This window comes from Salmo salar, chromosome ssa04 (genome assembly GCF_905237065.1).
Source record: "Salmo salar chromosome ssa04, Ssal_v3.1, whole genome shotgun sequence".
Taxonomy (NCBI): domain Eukaryota; kingdom Metazoa; phylum Chordata; class Actinopteri; order Salmoniformes; family Salmonidae; genus Salmo; species Salmo salar.
The window spans coordinates 46987377-47006741 of record NC_059445.1 but is presented as its reverse complement, the minus strand read 5'-3'; the positions used below and the strand labels follow the sequence as shown (position 1 = coordinate 47006741).

The 19365-nt window shown below is 44.1% G+C and overlaps 1 protein-coding gene across 11 annotated transcripts in view; it reads left to right on the top strand.

The window, feature by feature from the left end:
* LOC106603279 (unconventional myosin-XVIIIa) overlaps positions 1 to 19365 on the top strand; it is a 114196-nt gene that overhangs the window by 89371 nt on the left and 5460 nt on the right. For 6 of the 11 annotated variants that reach the window (XM_014196729.2, XM_014196727.2, XM_014196724.2 and 3 more), the window contains 11 exons: positions 710 to 814; positions 2493 to 2639; positions 2890 to 3003; positions 7074 to 7190; positions 9584 to 9667; positions 10525 to 10662; positions 11334 to 11519; positions 11674 to 11816; positions 12340 to 12384; positions 16003 to 16125; positions 16862 to 18338. In XM_014196729.2, coding sequence (XP_014052204.1) covers positions 710 to 814; positions 2493 to 2639; positions 2890 to 3003; positions 7074 to 7190; positions 9584 to 9667; positions 10525 to 10662; positions 11334 to 11519; positions 11674 to 11816; positions 12340 to 12384; positions 16003 to 16125; positions 16862 to 18323 — 2664 coding nt within the window. In that variant the 3' untranslated portion in view covers positions 18324 to 18338. Of the gene's footprint in view, positions 1 to 709; positions 815 to 2492; positions 2640 to 2889; positions 3004 to 7073; positions 7191 to 9583; positions 9668 to 10524; positions 10663 to 11333; positions 11520 to 11673; positions 11817 to 12339; positions 12385 to 16002; positions 16126 to 16861; positions 18343 to 19365 lie in introns of all 11 variants that reach the window. The other 5 variants (XM_014196733.2, XM_014196726.2, XM_014196722.2 and 2 more) reach the window with 4 other exon arrangements.

Genomic DNA, 19365 nt, shown 5'->3' with positions numbered 1-19365 from the left:
CATTTTTGGGGTTCTAGTCAAAATTCTAGCAGCTGTGTTTAGCACTAACTGAGGTTTATTTAGTGCTTTATCCGGGTAGCCGGAAAGTAGAGCATTGCAGTACTCTAACCTAGAAGTGACAAAAGCATGGATTAATTGTTCTGCATAATTTTTGGACAGAAAGTTTCTGATTTTTGCAATGTTACGTAGATGGGGAAAAAAGCTGTCCTTGAAACAGTCTTGATATGTTCGTCAAAAGAGAGATCAGGGTCCAGAGTAACGCCGAGGTCCTTCACAGTTTTATTTGAGAAGACTGTACAACCATCAAGATTAATTGTCAGATTCAATAGAAGATCTCTTTGTTTCTTGGGACCTAGAACTAGCATCTCTGTTTTGTCTGAGTTTAAAAGTAGAACATTTGCCACCATCCACTTCCTTATGTCTGAAACACAGGCTTCCAGGGAGGGCAATTTTGGGGCTTCACCATGTTTCATCGAAATGTACAGTTGTGTGTCGTCCGCATAGCAGTAAAAGTTAACATTATGTTTCCGAATGACATCACCAAGAGGTAAAATATGTAGTGAAAACAACAGTGGTCCTAAAATGGAGCCTTGAGGAACACTGAAATTTACAGTTGATTTGTCAGAGGACAAACCATCCACAGAGACAAAGTCTACTTAGTCTACTGATCTTCATCCTGTCTGTCGCTGTCTGTCTGTCCATTCTACAGCTGAAGCAGATGGAGGTACAGCTGGAGGAGGAGTATGATGACAAGCAGAAAGTCCTGCGTGAGAGGAGAGAGCTGGAGACCAAACTGCTGTCTGCCCAGGATCAGGTACTCCATCACACTGTTACTGATGTGTGTGTGTGCATGCGTGTGAACACAACTGGGTGCTCATCACCCCGTCATTGTAAATAAGAATTTGTTCTTAACTGACTTTCCTAGTTAAATAAAAAAGAAATAAATCACTCTGACAGGCTGACTACAGAGCGTTGCAAAATACATTTAGAAATGTATATTATTCAATTATTGCACCCACACTGCTCGCGCGTGCCAACGAGCGTCTGCGTTGCCAAGGGCTAACACGGAACCCAAACCGGATGCGCGCATGCGTCATCGTGCATAAATGTATTTTGTCCCCCCACACCAAACGCGATCACGACACGCAGGTTAAAATATCAAAACAAACTCTGAACCAATTATATTAATTTGGGGACAGGTCAAAAAGCATTAAACATTTATGGCAATTTAGCTAGCTAGCTTGCACTTGCTAGCTAATTTGTCCTATTTAGCTAGCTTGCTGTTGCTAGCTAATTTGTCCTGGGATATAAACATTGAGTTGTTACTTTACCTGAAATGCACAAGGTCCTCTACTCCGCAAATTAATCCACACATAAAACGGTCAACTGAATCGTTTCTAGTCATCTCTCCTCCTTCCAGGCTTTTTCTTCTCTTAACTTTATATTGCAATTGGCCACTTTTATAAATTAGGTGCATTACCGCCACTGACCTCGTTCGTCTTTCAGTCACCCACGTGGGTGTAACCAATGAGGAGATGGCACGTGGGTATCTGCTTCTATAAACCAATGAAGAGATGGGAGAGGCAGGACTTGCAGCGCGATCTGTGTCACAAATAGTGGAGTCGTTCTAAGAAGAGGGACATTTTCTTCCCTTTGATATTTTAAGCCTGTTATATTAAAGTGCCCTTTAATATAGACCACATGGATAATTCAATAAAACAGATTTTTAATGTGTCAAAATTCAGCATTTTGACATGACCCTCTGTCAACCCTGTGTCACTTCTAGGAAGATATCAACCCACTTAATCTAAACATTTCTCCAAGCTTCACCGTCATTGTAAAGCCCTAGTGATTTTGTTGCTATGACATTCATTTCTGAAGATTATAATTTATTTCATGTGATTAGTGATTCATTTACGTCTGTCCCTAATTTTAAGGTCAACCCTGTTATGTGAATTGAACTCTCATTTTAATATGGTGAAATTATTCCTTTTAACAAAAATAAAATCAAAAGAAACATTTGAACATCTAATAGTCAAATCAAAGTGTAAATACAGATGAGCTGGTTCTACTGTTTTTGGTCATTTTCTGGTATTTTGTGGTGCAAAACAGAGCGGGTCGAACATAAAAGGTCAACCCTGTCACCCATAGATAGACAAGTAAACATGTTTTAGCTATTTCATTTTGTTTGTGACGCTTGCATTCAATTGCCTCTCCCTGTTGCACAAAACAAGCTTCCATTCCCCCTGTCACGAGGGGATTTATGGCTCATTTAAGATGAAATCGTCAACTCTGTTACAGTCAACCCTGTCAGTCAAATATGTCACTTTATTTGGCACTTCTATAGTAATTTGTTTATTGAGATTTTTTTATGAAGTTGAACATGTACTTTTTATGACAGAATGTTTAAAAAATATGTGACCCTGTTACACTTCTCAAAAGGCACCGAATTGGTGGAATGACCCAGAGACTGTTTGACTGTTCACTTCTAGGTGGGCTGCAGGGACGTGGAGACAGAGAAGAGGCTGAGGAAGGACCTGAAACGCACCAAAGTGCTGCTGGCTGACGCCCAGATCATGCTGGATCACATGAAGAACAACGCCCCCAGCAAGAGAGAGACCGCCCAGCTCAAAAACCAGGTACACGACACTACATGGTCCATCTTATTAACATCAGGTCAATCAGGTGCTTCAGTGACATTCTGACAGCTCTTTTACTACACATAGTCCTGTCAAAATGTATTGCACTTGCTCTTCCAATCAAGGACAGGGTGTTACATTTTGTGATTTCTGAAGATTTCTTAGTTTCCCTGACCTTGACCTTCTAATCCTCTCTCCCCCTCTCTTCTTCCACCTCCTCTTCCTCCTCCTGTTATATATCCATTCACAGCTGGAGGAGTCAGAGTTCACATGTGCGGCGGCGGTGAAGTCTCGTAAGGGCATGGAGATAGAGATCGAGGACCTGCACATCCAGATGGAGGACGTGGTCAAAGTCAAGATGTCGGTGAGTGAGAGCTCCCTCAGCTGTCCTGTCTCAATATGAGAGGATTCCCTACCATTATAGCTGCCTAGTGTGAACTGCACACAGAGTACGGAGTACGTCCACATCAGTGTGCTGTATTTCAATTTCCTTTTAAAAGGGCTTACAGCCTAGTTAAATCAGTCAAGCTAGTGTATATTTTACCTAGATAAAATGGCTGAGTATACTAAACATTAGGAACACCTTCCTAATATTGAGTTGCACCCCCCATTTTGCCCTCAGAACAGCCTCAATTAGTCGGGGCATGGACTCTACAAGGTGTCAAAAGTGTTCCACAGGGATGCTGGCCAATGTTGACTCCAATTCTTCCCACAGTTGTGTCAAGTTGTCTGGATGTCCTTTGGGTGGTGGACCATACTTGATACACACGGAAAACTGTTGAGCATGAAAAACCCAGCAGCGTTGCAGTTTTACATAAACCGGTGCGCCTGGCACCTACTACTATAACCCGTTCAAAGGCACTTAAACCATTTATCTTGCCCATTCACCCTCTGAATGGCACACATATTCACACTCCACGTATTTGTATTTATTATGGATCCCCATTAGTTCCTGCCAAGGCAGCAGCTACTCTTCCTGGGGTCCAAACACACCAATGCACCCACATTGCATATAAAACAACAGATAAAACAGTGAACTATGTTTGTACTGAATGAGCTAAAGATAACAGTACATCATATAACATCCCTACACCACCACATATCCACAACACAAAATGTTCAATATCACAATGTGTGCGTATGCATCTGTCTGTACTTTTGTGTGTGTCTCAGTTGTCTCGAAGCTTAAACATCCTTCTTTAACCTGTCTCCTCCCCTTCATCTATACCAGTGGTTCCCAAACTTTTTATAGTCCCGTACCACTTCAAACATTCAACCTCCAGCTGCGTACCCCCTCTAGCACCTGGGTCAGCGCACTCTCAAATGTTGTTTTTTGCCATCATTGTAAGCCTGCCACACACACTATACAATACATTTATTAAACATAAGAATGAGTGTGAGTTTTTGTCACAACCCGGCCGGGAAGTGACAAAGAGCTGTTACAGGACCAGGACAAAAATTATAATAATAATCGATAATTTGGTCTTTATTTGGCCATCTTACATATAATACCTTATTTGTTCATAAAAAATGGTGAATAACTCACCACAGGTTAATGAGAAGGGTGTGCTTGAAAGGATGCACATAACTCTGCAATGTTGGGTTGTAATGGAGAGAGTCTTAAATCATTTCCCACACAGTCTGTGCCTGTATATAGTTTTCATGCTAGTGAGGGCCGAGAATCCACTCTCACATAGCTACGTGGTTGCAAAGGGCATCAGTGTCTTAACAGTGCGATTTGCCAAGGCAAGAAACTCTGAGCGCAGCCCAATCCAGAAATCTGTCAGTGGCTTCTGATTAATTTCAATTTTCACAGAACCGCTTGTTGCAATTTCGATGAGGCTCTCTTGTTCAGATATCGATAAATGGACTGGAGGCAGGGCATGAAGGGATAACGAATCCAGTTGTTTGTGTCGTCTGTTTTTCGGGAAAGTTTCTGTGTAATTGCGCACCCAGCTCACTCAGGTGCTTCGCTATATTGTCCTTAAGTCTGAGTTCATTTGCACAAAAAAAAAATCATACAATGATGGAAAGACCTGTGTGTTGTCCTTGTTAATGCAGACAGAGAAGAGCTCCAACTTCTTAACCATGGCCTCAATTTTGTCCCACACATTGAATATAGTTATGGAGAGTCCCTATAATACGAGATTAACATTATTCAGGTGAGAAAAAACGTCACCCAGATAGGCCAGTCGTGTGAGAAATTCATCATCATGCAAGCGGTCAGACAAGTGAAAATTATGGTCAGTAAAGAAAACTTTAAGCTTGTCGCTCAATTAAGAAAAACATGTCTATACTTTGCCCCTTGATAACCAGCGCACCTCTGTATGTTGTAAAAGCGTTACATAGTCGCTGCCCATATCATTACTTTGTGCAGGAAATACACAAGAGTTCAGGGGCCTTGCTTTAGCAAAGTTAATAATTTTCACTGTGGTGTCCAAAACGTCTTTCAAGCTGTCAGGCATTCCCTTGGCAGCAAGAGCCTCTCGGAGGATGCTGCAGTGTACCCATGTGGCGTCAGGAGCAACTGCTTGCATGCACTTTACCATTCCACTATGTCTCCCTGTCATGGCTTTTGTGCCATCAGTACAGATACCAACACATCTTGACCACCAAAGTCCATTTGATGTCACAAAGCTGTCCAGTACTTTAAAAATATCCTCTCATGTTGTCCTGGTTTCCAGTGGTTTGCATAAACATCATGGACATATAGCAGGAGCTGTACCAGGCCCTCCATGTCTGTTGACACATCCAGCTGTAACGCCAATAATTCACTGGCTTGTATGCGAAGCAGTAATTGTTTCAAAACATCTCCTGCCATGTCTCTGATGTGTCGTGAAACAGTGTTGTTTGATGAAGGCATTGTCTGTAAAGTTTTTGGGCATTTTCCCCCAGCATAGTCCCAGCCATGTCCGCGGCAGCAGGAATAATTAAGTCCTCCACAATAGTATGGGGCTTGACTGTCCTAGCCACTCTTTAGCTCACCATATAAGATGCTTCTATCCCCTTCTTATTAATAGTATCTGTTGCTTTTATACGTGTCTTAATACTTGAAGTCATCTTTATTCTCGCTCAAAAAACTCAAGTGGCTTATTTCTCTAAATGTCATGTTTCGTTTCAAAATTTCTGCGCAAGAGTGAAGATTTCCCACAAGAGAGTGACGTTTAATATGATTGGATGTTAATTATTTGACTAGGCTACCTGTATTTGACATTGTGTTTTTATTTCGCTGAACACTAGTTGGTTCAATTTTATTTTTGGCAGTGAAATTGGGCTACTCAGGCGAGGAAAAAAACCTCACCCAAATGTATAGCTGGAAATATAAATGTACTGTTTAAAAATAAAATGTGGGCCACATTTTTATTTGGCGTACCCCCGACAGCATTGCGCGTACCCCAGTTTGGGAACTTATCTACACTGATTGAAGTGGATTTAACAAGTGACGTCAATAAGGGATCATAGCTTTCACCTGGATTCTCCTGGTCAGTGTATGTCATGGAAGAGCAGGTGTTCTTAATGTTTTTTTATACTCCGTGTAGATGTGACATAAACAATTTCTGTCCGTGCAATTTTCATTTAATTGAACAGAAATGCAGATTGGTCTATTCTAATGAGACTGCTTGCTTGATGACCTTGTTTATTGTAGTGATACACAATCGACATCTTTTTGTTAAGGAAACAATTCCGTATTTGTGTAATTACAGCTTTATTTACCACATTTTTTACTACACAACAAACCAAACAGTGTCATTAAAAACAGTAGGAGAGCCTGTCGTTTCTTTTACTCTCCCTTTCACACAGGGTCGACTCTTTTAGTGTGTGTTAAAACACTGCCACGAATATACACAAATCCCCCATCATCATTGACATTTTTTTTTTCTGGAAATGGCCCATTTCTCGATTATGTGCTAATGGATTAATTAGCATTGTTGATATTTTTTTTGTCCTCATTAATGCGTTCCATAATCGCTTCCCATGAGAGTGCTTTCTGTGTTTTAGAGGAAATTGCGGGAAGAGAGTGACACTTGTGGTCCTCTGGGGACAGAGAGAGGACAGAGAGTGACCCTGTAGAGCTGCTAATTGGTGTGTTTATGGCTATGAAAGGTATTTTAAATGTCTCCAGTTTGGGATGGCATACTAAGAGGCTGGGTGTCTTTCCCTCCAGAGTAGATATGATGATCTGCCTTAGGACACTAGTTCCAAGCTAATACATGGTGCATTGGCCACAAAGGTCTGTCTGCAGGCCTAAATGACCCAATCAGGTGTGATTATAGTAAATCGCACTAATCCACCATCAGGGTCAGGCCACGGGTAGATATCCATTAGATGACTGGCCAGCTGTTCACCATTGATTACTTTCACTGGCTCTGGTTGAAAAACAGCTTAGCCGTTAACGTTTGTCTTTCTCTTTCTTCCCCTCTTCCTCTCTCTCAGCTTGAGGAGCAGGTGTCCCGTCTGCAAAGGGAGAAGAACGACCTGCAGTCTCGTATGGAGGAGGACCAGGAGGATATGAACGAGCTGATGAAGAAACACAAGGCTGCCGTCTCCCAGGTAAACCCTGCCCCTGAACAGCTTCTGGTCTATAGACCTGCACTATAACTATGACACATACTGTACATCCCTCTCAGCTACACAGCTTCTGGTCTATAGACCTGCACTATAACTATGACACATACTGTACATCCCTCTCAGCTACACAGCTTCTGGTCTGTAGACCTGCACTATAACTATGACACATACTGTACATCCCTCTCAGCTACACAGCTTCTGGTCTGTAGACCTGCACTATAACTATGACACATACTGTACATCCCTCTCAGCTACACAGCTTCTGGTCTGTAGACCTGCACTATAACTATGACACATACTGTACATCCCTCTCAGCTACACAGCTTCTGGTCTATAGACCTGCACTATAACTATGACACATACTGTACATCCCTCTCAGCTACACAGCTTCTGGTCTATAGACCTGCACTATAACTATGACACATACTGTACATCCCTCTCAGCTACACAGCTTCTGGTCTATAGACCTGCACTATAACTATGACACATACTGTACATCCCTCTCAGCTACACAGCTTCTGGTCTATAGACCTGCACTATAACTATGACACATACTGTACATCCCTCTCAGCTACACAGCTTCTGGTCTATAGACCTGCACTATAACTATGACACATACTGTACATCCCTCTCAGCTACACAGCTTCTGGTCTGTAGACCTGCACTATAACTATGACACATACTGTACATCCCTCTCAGCTACACAGCTTCTAGTCTGTAGACCTGCACTATAACTATGACACATACTCTACATCCCTCTCAGCTACACAGCTTCTGGTCTGTAGACCTGCACTATAACTATGACACATACTGTACATCCCTCTCAGCTACACAGCTTCTGGTCTGTAGACCTGCACTATAACTATGACACATACTGTACATCCCTCTCTGCTACACAGTTTCTGGTCTGTAGACCTGCACTATAACTATGACACATACTGTACATCCCTCTCAGCTACACAGTTTCTGGTCTGTAGACCTGCACTATAACTATGACACATACTGTACATCCCTCTCAGCTACACAGCTTCTGGTCTGTAGACCTGCACTATAACTATGACACATACTGTACATCCCTCTCAGCTACACAGTTTCTGGTCTGTAGACCTGCACTATAACTATGACACATACTGTACATCCCTCTCAGCTACACAGTTTCTGGTCTGTAGACCTGCACTATAACTATGACACATACTGTACATCCCTCTCAGCTACACCGTTTCTGGTCTGTAGACCTGCACTGGGCACCAGTATCCGTATGCTTTAAAAAGCCCTTAATGTATTTTCCTATGTGTAGGCGGAACATTTGAGAAGCTAGAGATAAACAAACCAAATGTTGCATTCAGAGATGTGCAATCTGTTACACAGGAGGTTACATGAATTATAATATATTGTCCTGAATACTTGACTGTTGGATATTAATCTACCTCCTAAGTTAAAATACCTATGTTAAATGGAAGCATCCCACATAAGAATATCCAGAGTTTCATTCCAAAACGCTATACACTATATCCATTTTCAGAAATGTTGGTAATAGCTTTTATTGTTTAATGAAATTCTGAACGAGATTGGCGTGTTTTTTCACTATCTAATCATGGCATTGGGTTGTTCAATGACAGACATGTATATGTTTAAAATCTATCAATTGATGGTTATCTTTTCAGAGAGACAAATAATCATGTTTTTTTTCTAAATGCTACATATCCGCCTCACTGTCAGAGAAACAAGTGGTGCTGCTAGGTTTTACATAGTCAAATGTAACAAATAACACTTTTTTAAAGAAATGTACAAATTATACGTGACATCAATATTTCATTAAAAAAAAAATAACTCAATACAGTAATATGAAATCTGTATGTAAAACATTTACATTTGACATTTTTGCTCTTATTCAGAATGACTTACAGTAAGGGTATTCATCTTAAGATGGCTAGGTGAAACAACCACATATCACAGTAAAATATACAGGATATGAGCAGCAAGTAGGCTAGCGATTAAGAGCGTTGGGCAAATCCCCGAGCCAAGTAGGTGAAAAATCTGTTTGTGCCCTTGAGCAATTAAGCTCCTGTAAGTCGCTCTGAATAAGAGTGTCTGCTAAATGACAAATAAAATGGTAAAAAATATGAACATTCCATTTGAGCTAAACGATGTGTGTGTATATAGCATTTTGCAAAAAATAAACAAAACATTTCAGACACATCTGAAATGTAGGAATTAAAAATGTGACAACAGTAATATTTTACACACACCTGAAGGTACCCATAACCAATCATTTCTGATGAAAAAACACAAATGTAAAAAATTGGTGGATATAGTGTTTTGGAAGTAAACTCTTCAAATACTGTAACTATCTCTGTGTGTTTGTGATGTGACAGTCTGCCAGAGACCTGGCCCAGATCAGTGACCTGCAGGCCCAGCTGGAGGAAGCCATGAAGGAGAAGCAGGAGATCCAGGACAAGGTAACTAGACACTGCCATGGGAGCCCAATCCCCTTGCCTGCCCCCACCATCCCCATCTACTCACACATTCACCAGCCACTCAGAGGATGTCATGCCCTCAGCGCAATCATAGAGGTTGTCCTACACCGTTACCTTCACCTGGAGAGGATCAGAGCTCTGTCTGTCTGCTTAGAGCCCGATCTTACCGCTCACTCTGCTTGCTGTAAGGTAGTTTTAAGAGCTGCCACCAAAGGCAGCGTTAGATGGCTATCTATCTATCTATTGTATCTATCTAAATCCTGTAGCCCTGCAGTGATTAACAGATCCACAATGAGAGGAACACTGTGTTCTTCAATGACATGAAAGGCCAGCTCTAAATCCTCCTTCTCTCAGATGCAAAGCTCCTCATTAGGAGCCCTGGTGCATTTTGGGTACTTTTAGTTAGTGTATGTTTTTCATCCTCTTATCAGATATGAGAAAAGTCTTAAGACGAAACAAGTTTGCAAAGCATTGATCTTCTTCCCCTCCACAAAGCTGTGCAGTGGGATCTGTGATCGTTATTTAGGTCTGTAGAGGCTACTGGGGTTATCCTATCCTCGGCTTATTGGCTATTCACATCAGATAATACTAGCATTAGAGGCAACAAAAATGCTGGCTAGATTCCCAACATTTCAGCCAGGGTGGATGCTATTCACAATGCAGATGAAGGGAAGAGGTGAATGTATTTATTTTGGGCATAAACACATATCTGTTGAATGCAGGCCTAGTACTGCTTATAGAAGAAGTAGAGGGAGGGTTGCATAGGGCAGAGTGGAGGTGTTCAGTGTGGTGTAATCAGTACTTAAGTATGTCACTGTGTGTGTGTTTCCCCCCTCCAGTTGCAGTCCCTGCAGAGCCAGCTGGAGTTCCAGGAGCAGTCCATGGTGGAGAAGTCCCTGGTCAGCAGGCAGGAGGCCAAGATCCGCGAGCTCGAGACCAAGCTGGAGTACGAGAGGACCCAGATCAAACGCCTGGAGGTGAGACGGGAGAGGGAGAGGGTGGGAGAGGGAGGGGGGGAGGGAGGGAGGGGAAGAAAGAGGGAGGGAGGGAGGTGGAGAGGGAGGGAGGGAGGTAGGGAGGGAGGGAGTGAAGGAGGGAGTGAGTGAGGGGGAGAAAGAGGGAGAGAGTGGGAGGGAGGGAGAGATGGAGGGGGAGAGGGAGGGAGGGAGGGAGGGGAAGAGGGAGGGTGGGTGGGGGAAGAAAGAGGGAGGGAAGGGTGGGAGGTGGAGAGGGAGGGAGGGAGTGAAGGAGGGAGTGAGTGGGAGGGGGAGAAAGTGGGACGGAGGGAGAGATGGAGGGGGAGAGGGAGGGATGGTGGGGGAGGGAATGAGTGTGTGAGAGCAAGAGAGAGGGGCTTGTATGTGGGAGGTAGAGGGCAAGCTGTGAGGCCACATTTTGGGTCATTGAACAAATGCTGTGAGGGAAATATATTTTACGACAGCCATACTATCTTTCTCTGGCCAGCTGTGATTTCTGCACACCTGAGCTCAATTGGAAATTCTTTGTGACCTCAATTTGACCCTTCTCCAACTACATTAACCACACCACAAACCTCAAAGTGAAATGTGCTCACTGCTCAGGCACCTATGCTGGATGTCTCAGCTGTGTTCTATGCGGTTCTGACTTAGTTCCATCTCCTCGTCTCCAGAGCCTGACAGGTCGTCTGAAGGAGAACCTGGAGAAGATGACGGAGGAGAGAGACCACCGCGCTAATGGAGAGAACAGGGAGAAGGAGCAGAACAAACGCATACAGAGACAGATGAGGGACATCAAAGAGGAGATGGCTGAGCTGTCCAAGAAGGAGGCCGAGGCCAGCCGCAAGAAGCACGAGCTGGTAAGGAAGAGGGCCCAGTCAGCAGAGTACTAAAGTATGGACTGGACTCTCCTTGTTAGGTCATACAGGGGTAATATCCAAATTTAGGGTGGGGATGTCTTGGTTTACAGGGGTTTGGGGTGACAGTCACTTACTCTGCATCATGATCCATCAGGAAATGGACATAGAGAGTCTGGAGGCAGCCAATCAGAGTCTGCAGGCAGACCTCAAGCTGGCCTTCAAGAGGATTGGAGACTTGCAGGCCGCCATAGAGGACGAGATGGTCGACAGTGACGGCGACGATGACCTCGTAAATAAGTAGGTGCCCCCCCTCTTCTTCAGCCGGAGGACAGATTCTCTTTGTAATAAAGTTGTCAGAAAACAACTGCCCATTATTTAATGTATGTCCTGCTTTAATCCCCTGTGCCTGATTCTTTGTTGGTTTGTCCTCTTGTTTAGCTGCCTGCTGAGGACTCTTTTATTGGCATGTTCAGGGTTACAATTACCTCTGAGGCCCACTGTAGTAAACACTGTTGCCATACAGGGCCTCTGAGAGTGAGTTTAGACTCCCTTTTAAACAGTGAGGTCAGAGAGAGGATGAGTGAGCTGGTATTCTGAATCACTGCCCAAAACCATGCAGTATGGAGAGGTGTTCATCAGATTTTCTGCAGCAATTATTTGGAGCCGCCTTGTCTTCTTTTCACACACAATGAAGCTCTATCTATCCTGAGGCACACTACATCCCCAGTTGGGGAGGTCTCAAACTGTTAACTGTGTTTCTCCTTTTCTGTTCCTCTCTTTTTCTCTTTCTCTTTTGTTTCCTCTCCCACTCGTCGCCCAGTTTACAAGACATGGTGACAAAGTATCAGAAACGAAAGAACAAAACGTAAGAACAGACAATGCATCCTTTCTTTTCCCATTATTGTTTGGTTTCAAGGTTTTAAAATCATCGTCCCTCGAGAGAATGATGCTGTATTAGGGAGACATTGCACTTTTGCTGTTTAGGATGACATTTTGAGCAGAAGGAACTTAGTTCAAACTACTTTAAGATTAGCATCTCTACAAACCTACTGTTTGAGGGATGCTCACCGCTGTGGAAAAATTCAATATCATTTTTTAAAATAAAACACGGTCGTGGAATACCTGTAGATACTGCATCACTCTCCCATTAAATATCATGAGCCATTGTCCCATTTTAGGCAACAACCATGGACCTTCACTCTCTGTTATGTGACATGCCATTCTACATTTATGCTTTTGAGGACCCACTAACTCATTTCATTGTGTTCAAGAGCATTGATAGAGTTCTATACAGTAGAACCTATTAATAACAAAAGGTTGTCTTTGTTTACTTGTTTCCATCTCTCTGTGATGGACGGTAGGTTTTCTCTCTGTAGAGTGTGGTTGAGCTGCTTGTTTCGCAGCGCCAAGCTTGCTCTACTCAAGTCACCGTGCTGTCTTAATCACTTTGGACTTAGACATAAAATAATTTATTCTAAAGCCCCATAATTAAAGTTAACATTCCAATTCCAGTGTAGCTCCTCATGTCTTGATGGAAGAATGCAAACGTGCGTCACAATTCTGAAAGAAAGGGGGTGCTTTGTATGTGATTTGTAGTTAGTGTCGGCAGTTCATTTTCACTGCATGTTTTATTTGTGTCAGTATTAACCCTCTAATTGCTTGTTCCAAGAGAGAACACTTCGCTGCCCTGTAATTCAATTTCTCTCATTGTTATTCATTCATTTGCCATCAGACAGGCAGCTCATGTGAATCAGCACAGTGCACGGTGTCTGTCTGTACATCAGCATCAAGCTTGTGGGTTCCTCACTTAGCTGTGCTCAAGAGAAAAGAAAGTGAATCACCATGGTTACTTAGGAGCAAATTTGTTCTCCCTTTGATCTGTACGTAATAGCAGCGAGATAAACATTAATGGAAGAGTTGATTTGACATCGAATTGTGACGGGAATGTTCAGCAGGATTAGTACTTATTTTTGATCTGGATTTGAGTAATTGCACCAATAAAAGGTGACAATGGTGTTTGTGTGCGTGTGAAGGGGATAAAGCATAATGAATAGGTATGAAACCTTTGGACATCTCTTTCCAGGTTTCTGAGATGTACTTTGAAACATTAAGAGGGAAGGAAGGGTGTGACCTTTTCCAGTGCACTCTTCATTTTCAGGCAGTTCTTTATCCAATGTACCCTTTCATGGTCATAAGAAGATCACACAAAACATATTCTGAACAGTACAGGTCTTTGAAGACTGTAGAGTATGTGAGTCTGACTGTGTGTACACAGTGTACTGCAGCACAGTGCTCAAATAACATGGATTTAGTGCACCTGTCTCTGCCATAATCAGTGAACAGTTTGACCATGATATGAACTGCTGGGACCAAGAGGATGCAAGTGTAGAATACTGTAGACAGGAACCATCCATATGGAGCTTCATGAGGATATACTGTAGGTATGTGGAACAGAGATATACAACCAGTGGAGGCCGATTGTCATAAGCGATTAATGTAGGGCTCTAAATTCTCTGTGCTTGTTTTCTCCCTGGAGCCTCAGCGCTGCTTAGCCAGCGGTGTGAGGCCAAGGACATAAATTGTGTGTGACACGATTTGCAAAGCACTCGATTACAAGGCGCCTCTGTCCCACAGCTGCTCCAGTGCAGGTGTTTGTGTGTTTCGGTCTGTGGGAAAAAGAGAATAGTTTTGCCTTGCATGTGGGAGTCAGTCCTTAAACTATCTTTCCCAGAAAGCTGTGTTTCATACATTGAAAATGAAAGAGACCCTAAATGACTGAGTCTAATAAGGTAGCAAATGTCGATGTCCACAGACGGCCACAATTTGTAGTGATTTATCAGGGTGTGCTGCAGCACCCTCAGCACCCCTACTTCCTGCCGCTGTGTACTGTATGCCTCCATCCATTCTGAGAGCACGTCTCTGTCTCTATGCAGGCAAATGGAACTGTGGTTCTGCACATGCAGAGAGAGGAGGCAACACAAACACTTTGTTCATGGAGACTTGATTGAATGGGTGATATACCGCCGTATTGCTCTCTGCAGTGGGAAGCTTTAATGGCAGGCATGTAAATGTGAGCAGGGCGGTACAGCCCAGCGGTCTATACCATTAAAGAAAGCCATCATCTGAGACCACTTTGAATAAGATGCACTATGTTGGCTCATGATAAGCACTTTGCATCCTGTCCCACAGCCTTGCCAGATAAGCTGGTCAAAGAAGAAAGGAAACCTGTCCTTTGCTTTTGGTGTTTATCACTCGTCTCAAAATAGTGTCATTTTGATTGATGTCACGTCACAACAGACACTGGAAATTGTTGTTTGGATTGATGCAGAGACTGAATGTTGTTGGTTATGATCCAATTTGTTGCTCTTTTCTGTCAATGTTCATGTATAGTTCATTCTGGTACTAGAAACGAATCAACACTGCTAGGCTTAATTTTTCCCAGACACGTTTGTCCATTACCTATGACTTTAGCCCCTGTGGGTGGCCCCCTTCCCCTCTCCCCTCACCTCTCCTACTCCCCTGTCCGTCCCCCCCCATCCATCAAACAACAGATGCATAATAACGTGTTAGAGAAGCTTCACCTCTGCAGGATTGAGGAACAGATGAATCAGGATGGAAATGCTCCCGCCGACCTTTCCCAAGCGTGATCTAATATCATTTCTCCTCGGGTTCCCTCCAGTATCTGTTTACTGCTTGTTATTGTCAAGGCCGGGGCTAGAGGGCCATCACATCGGCTCAGCCCCAATAACAATCTACATCAACAGGCCACGCTCAGCCACTCGCCGCAGACATCCTAAAAGCCTCGCTATGGCCACAGAGTTAATTACGCCTTCATGAGCTCCATTCATTTGCATTCCGCTCCGCTCGGAGGCACCATGACTCGTTTCGCTCGACCGCCCCCATCATAAGCGATTATACATTTAACAGGGGAAGAGAAAGCACTCAGGACTATACACATTCATATTTATGGATGCACCAATATCTGATATCAATTTTTCTCTCTTTCAAACGAGCCTTCTTGGTTTTTCATCGAACTTATTTTGGCCTAACTTTAGCTTTGTGGCTGATATTTTTTTTGTATCAATATTCAGGAAGTAGCAGAGTCCAACACGAGATTTTGACTGGTAAACTAGTTTGGGACTGGGTGCAAAATTCTAGGTCTGTCATCGCTCTACGTTAACAGACGACTGTTGTCTCCCTAAAGCTTGTTGTGACTGCCTGCCATTGCATTGCTCAACCCCAGGTTACTGTCACAATGAATGGAATACAGCTGCTGTCTGACTAACTAAATCAGAAAGCTGTTATCTTATGACATTCAAAACATGATTTGTCTGTGTTGTACTTCCTGTCCAAAGCAACAGTTTTCCTCTATGGTGGATCCTCACCAACCCTCCCAGATGACTCTTTTTAAACAGCTCTGCCTCCTGCCAACAACGACAGCACAATAACAACACTGTTTGCTCTCCTTCTGTCTTCCTCACAGTGGTGACGAGTCGGACACAGACTCAGAGGTGGAGGACCGTGTGGACGGGGTCAAGTCCTGGCTGTCCAAGAATAAGGGCTCCACCAAGACTCTGTCAGACGAGGGCAGTCTGAAGAGCTCCAGGTCAGTCTCGACTTGTCTGTCTGTCTGTCTGTCTATCAGCCTCCTCAGTCGACAGCCTCTACGTTATGTTATCATCCCCCTTCCTTCTGGCTGGGCCCTGATAAAGCAGTGATGGCTTCCTCAATCCCATCCCATTCCTATATGAGTTTACCCTGCTGAGAGCTAAAGAGCCCAGGATTAGCTGAGGCAGGGTGGAATGGAAGGGTGAGTATTTCATGAGATTAGGTGTCATCTCTCTCTGCCTCCCTGTCATCCCTCTAATGACAGCAGGCGGCACAGCACAGGGAAGAGGGATACGGGCGCTGTGCTGTCTGTCAGATTTATTGAAGTGGCCCAAGGCCAGCTGGCATACCTGCTAAATGGCCCCTCTCTCTGCTCTGCCTGAGATGAATGCATTTCCTCCCCCCTGGCAGACAGCACAGGATAGCCCCAAATATATACCTGCTCTTTTTGACGAACTTTAGCAGATCGACTAACTTTCCTTATTACACTCACTTCAGAGGACAAAGTGTCATCAGGAACTTCAGTTAGCTGCTGCTGGAATATTTGGGGAATGTTGACAAGCATTCTACACTTCAGGGATTCAATCATATGTATTTCATCCTTCTGAACTTTTAATTTCATAATTTCATTAAGTCTGTAAATTCTCATATTTTCTCTCTCTATGTTTCTCTGTCTCTGTTGATTGTTTCCATGGTGTTCTTGTTCCTACACCCTCCTCTTCATGGCATCTCAGATATGCAGTGAATGTAGATGCCAAGGAAGGCAAAGAGGTTAAGGAGATTAAAGAAGGTAGCAAGGAAGGCAAAGAGAGCAAAGAAGTAGACAGCAGATCGGTGTCTGTGATGAGTTCCCTTAGCTACAGGAAGCGTTCCAACATGAAAGACTCTATCGGAGGCCAGGGGGACGAGAGCTCCCTCTTCAGTACGCTAAAGGAACAGTCCGACACCCCGGATCGCTCCTCCCTACGCAAGGCCAAGTCTAAGTCCACAGACCAGGATGACAGGAAGAAGTCACAAGATGATGATGATGACCGTGGTTCGGTTATCTCCCAGGCCTACTCTGAGGCCACCAGCAGGGCCAGGAAGGGTCTGGAGCGCCGCTGGGCCCCACACAGCCCTGACTTTGACAAAGACTCCATGGTGTCCTCGATGGCCCCGAGCAGGTCCAGCCGTAGAGCCATGCCAAACATGGATGATGACAATATGTCCACCATTAGCAGCATCACCAGTGTTAGTCGTACCAGCCCTCGTGGCCTGCGACGTAGCACCTCCTGGAAGGATGATGGGCGTAGCGATTCATACGGGACCTCGGTCAGCCCCAACATGAGCAGGCGCACTGGGGGTCGCAGCCCAGGCAGCGTGAGCAAGGCTGACTCACGTATATCTGTGGCCCGCAGCAGCCGGCTCAGTGAGTTCGGCCTGCGCATGGACGACGATGATGATGCTCTGAGCATGGCCTTCAGTCAGGGAACCTCTGCCTACAGCCCCCACTCCCTAGGCCGCAGCTTCTCCACCCCGGCCCAGCCTCGCTCCTCTGACGACAAACCCCCAGACACCTCTGACATTAAGGCTGTCACCCACCGCAACTACCTTGACCCTGACCTGGAGAAGGCCATCAACGAGGTCCTCAGCTTCAAGCCCATCAAGTTCAAACGCAGCAAACTGGACGAGTCTGACGACGAGGAAGAGAATGAGGAAAAGAAAAATGAGGATGACCGGAACAGTGTGAAGGGGGATGACAAGGGTCTTGGCCGTAGTGCATCCAGCGTGCGTCGCTCAGCGTCTGGCTCGGCAGTGGACTACAGCACCAGGTCCTCCAGCAGCTTCAGCACCAGCAGCTCCAGCTCCCGCAGAGGCAAGGCCAAGAAGAAGATCTCCTCAGAGAGCTCCTCAGACTCAGACGACCGCCACAGCAGGAAGAGCTCCAAGAAGAAGGGAAAGAAGTCCAGGAAGGGCTCCAGGAAGAAAGAGAGCGAGTCTGAATCTTCCTCTTCAGAGTCCTCCTCTTCCTCCAGCTCGGCCTCCACTGGCTCCTACCGCAGCTCCAACAGTGTGAAGAGAGGTCCAGCTCGCCCTGCCTCAGATGAGGAAGAGGTCACTGAACAGAGACCCCCAAGTAAGAAGGATGAGAAGAAAAAGAAGAAGAAGATGGACAGCATGGTGATGAAATATCTCTACAAGCCTGATAGTGACTAAAGCCCCTGGCCAGCAGTAGGTGATGCCTGGGAATGGAGTGAAAGCATGGTGTGACTAACCAAACATGTTGACTTTATAGCATTACTAGTATAGAACAAGAAGGCCCGCACACTGTTAAAGCTCCCAATTCGCCACTTGATTGACAAGGCTTCGATCCAAAATGGATCTTCGTCAGGTCAAACACACTGAGTGTTCACATCCAAAAACATACACATTTCACCTCACATGACCATTGCGGACATGACACATGGTGGGTGCAAAAAACATTTGCATATCTCTAAATATTAAATAAGAATGAGATGGGTACATGTAATGGTTCCAGAACATAATAAATATTGTCACAACATGAGCTCTTTGAGATACATTGGCATCGAACATGTCAAGACTCCTAGGAGGAGCGGAGATACTGATAATCTAATATTGAGAAGAGAGTTGTATTGGATTCACCGTTTGTGTACCATGTCTCCTAGAGGTCTGAATCAAGAGTTTGATGTCAGACCATTTCTTACCTGAATGTCACTTAACTTTGATTTGTCTTGCCTTCCAGGTTACCCACTTCATTTTGTAAATATGTATTATGTTCTGGAACCATTACATGTACCCATCTCGTTCTTATTTAATGAAATGTGTATGTTTTGGGATGTGAACACAGTGTGCAAATAAAACAGGACACATAATTGTCTCTGCATGTTAACCCTTCACACTCGTGGGAGTTGGCCTATATAGATGAGGCTAAATGGAGATATTTCTTACAGAAGAAAATATGAAAAGCATAAAAATGGTAACATTTGAAAGGAACAGTTGAATGGGAAAATGATTAGCCCAAAGGCGAGGACACCACACTTCATCTGACACAAGACTGAATCCAAACATTACACTGTTGATTACATGTGCATTTTACATTTACTGTACTTTTTGCTGCATTTGTTGGTTAGGAAATCTGAAGATAGTCTAGACAAATTATTAACACGATAAGAATATTCCTGGAAAATGTGAGGTAGATGCGACATAAGACAGAAACAATGACAAGGGTTTGCGTGAG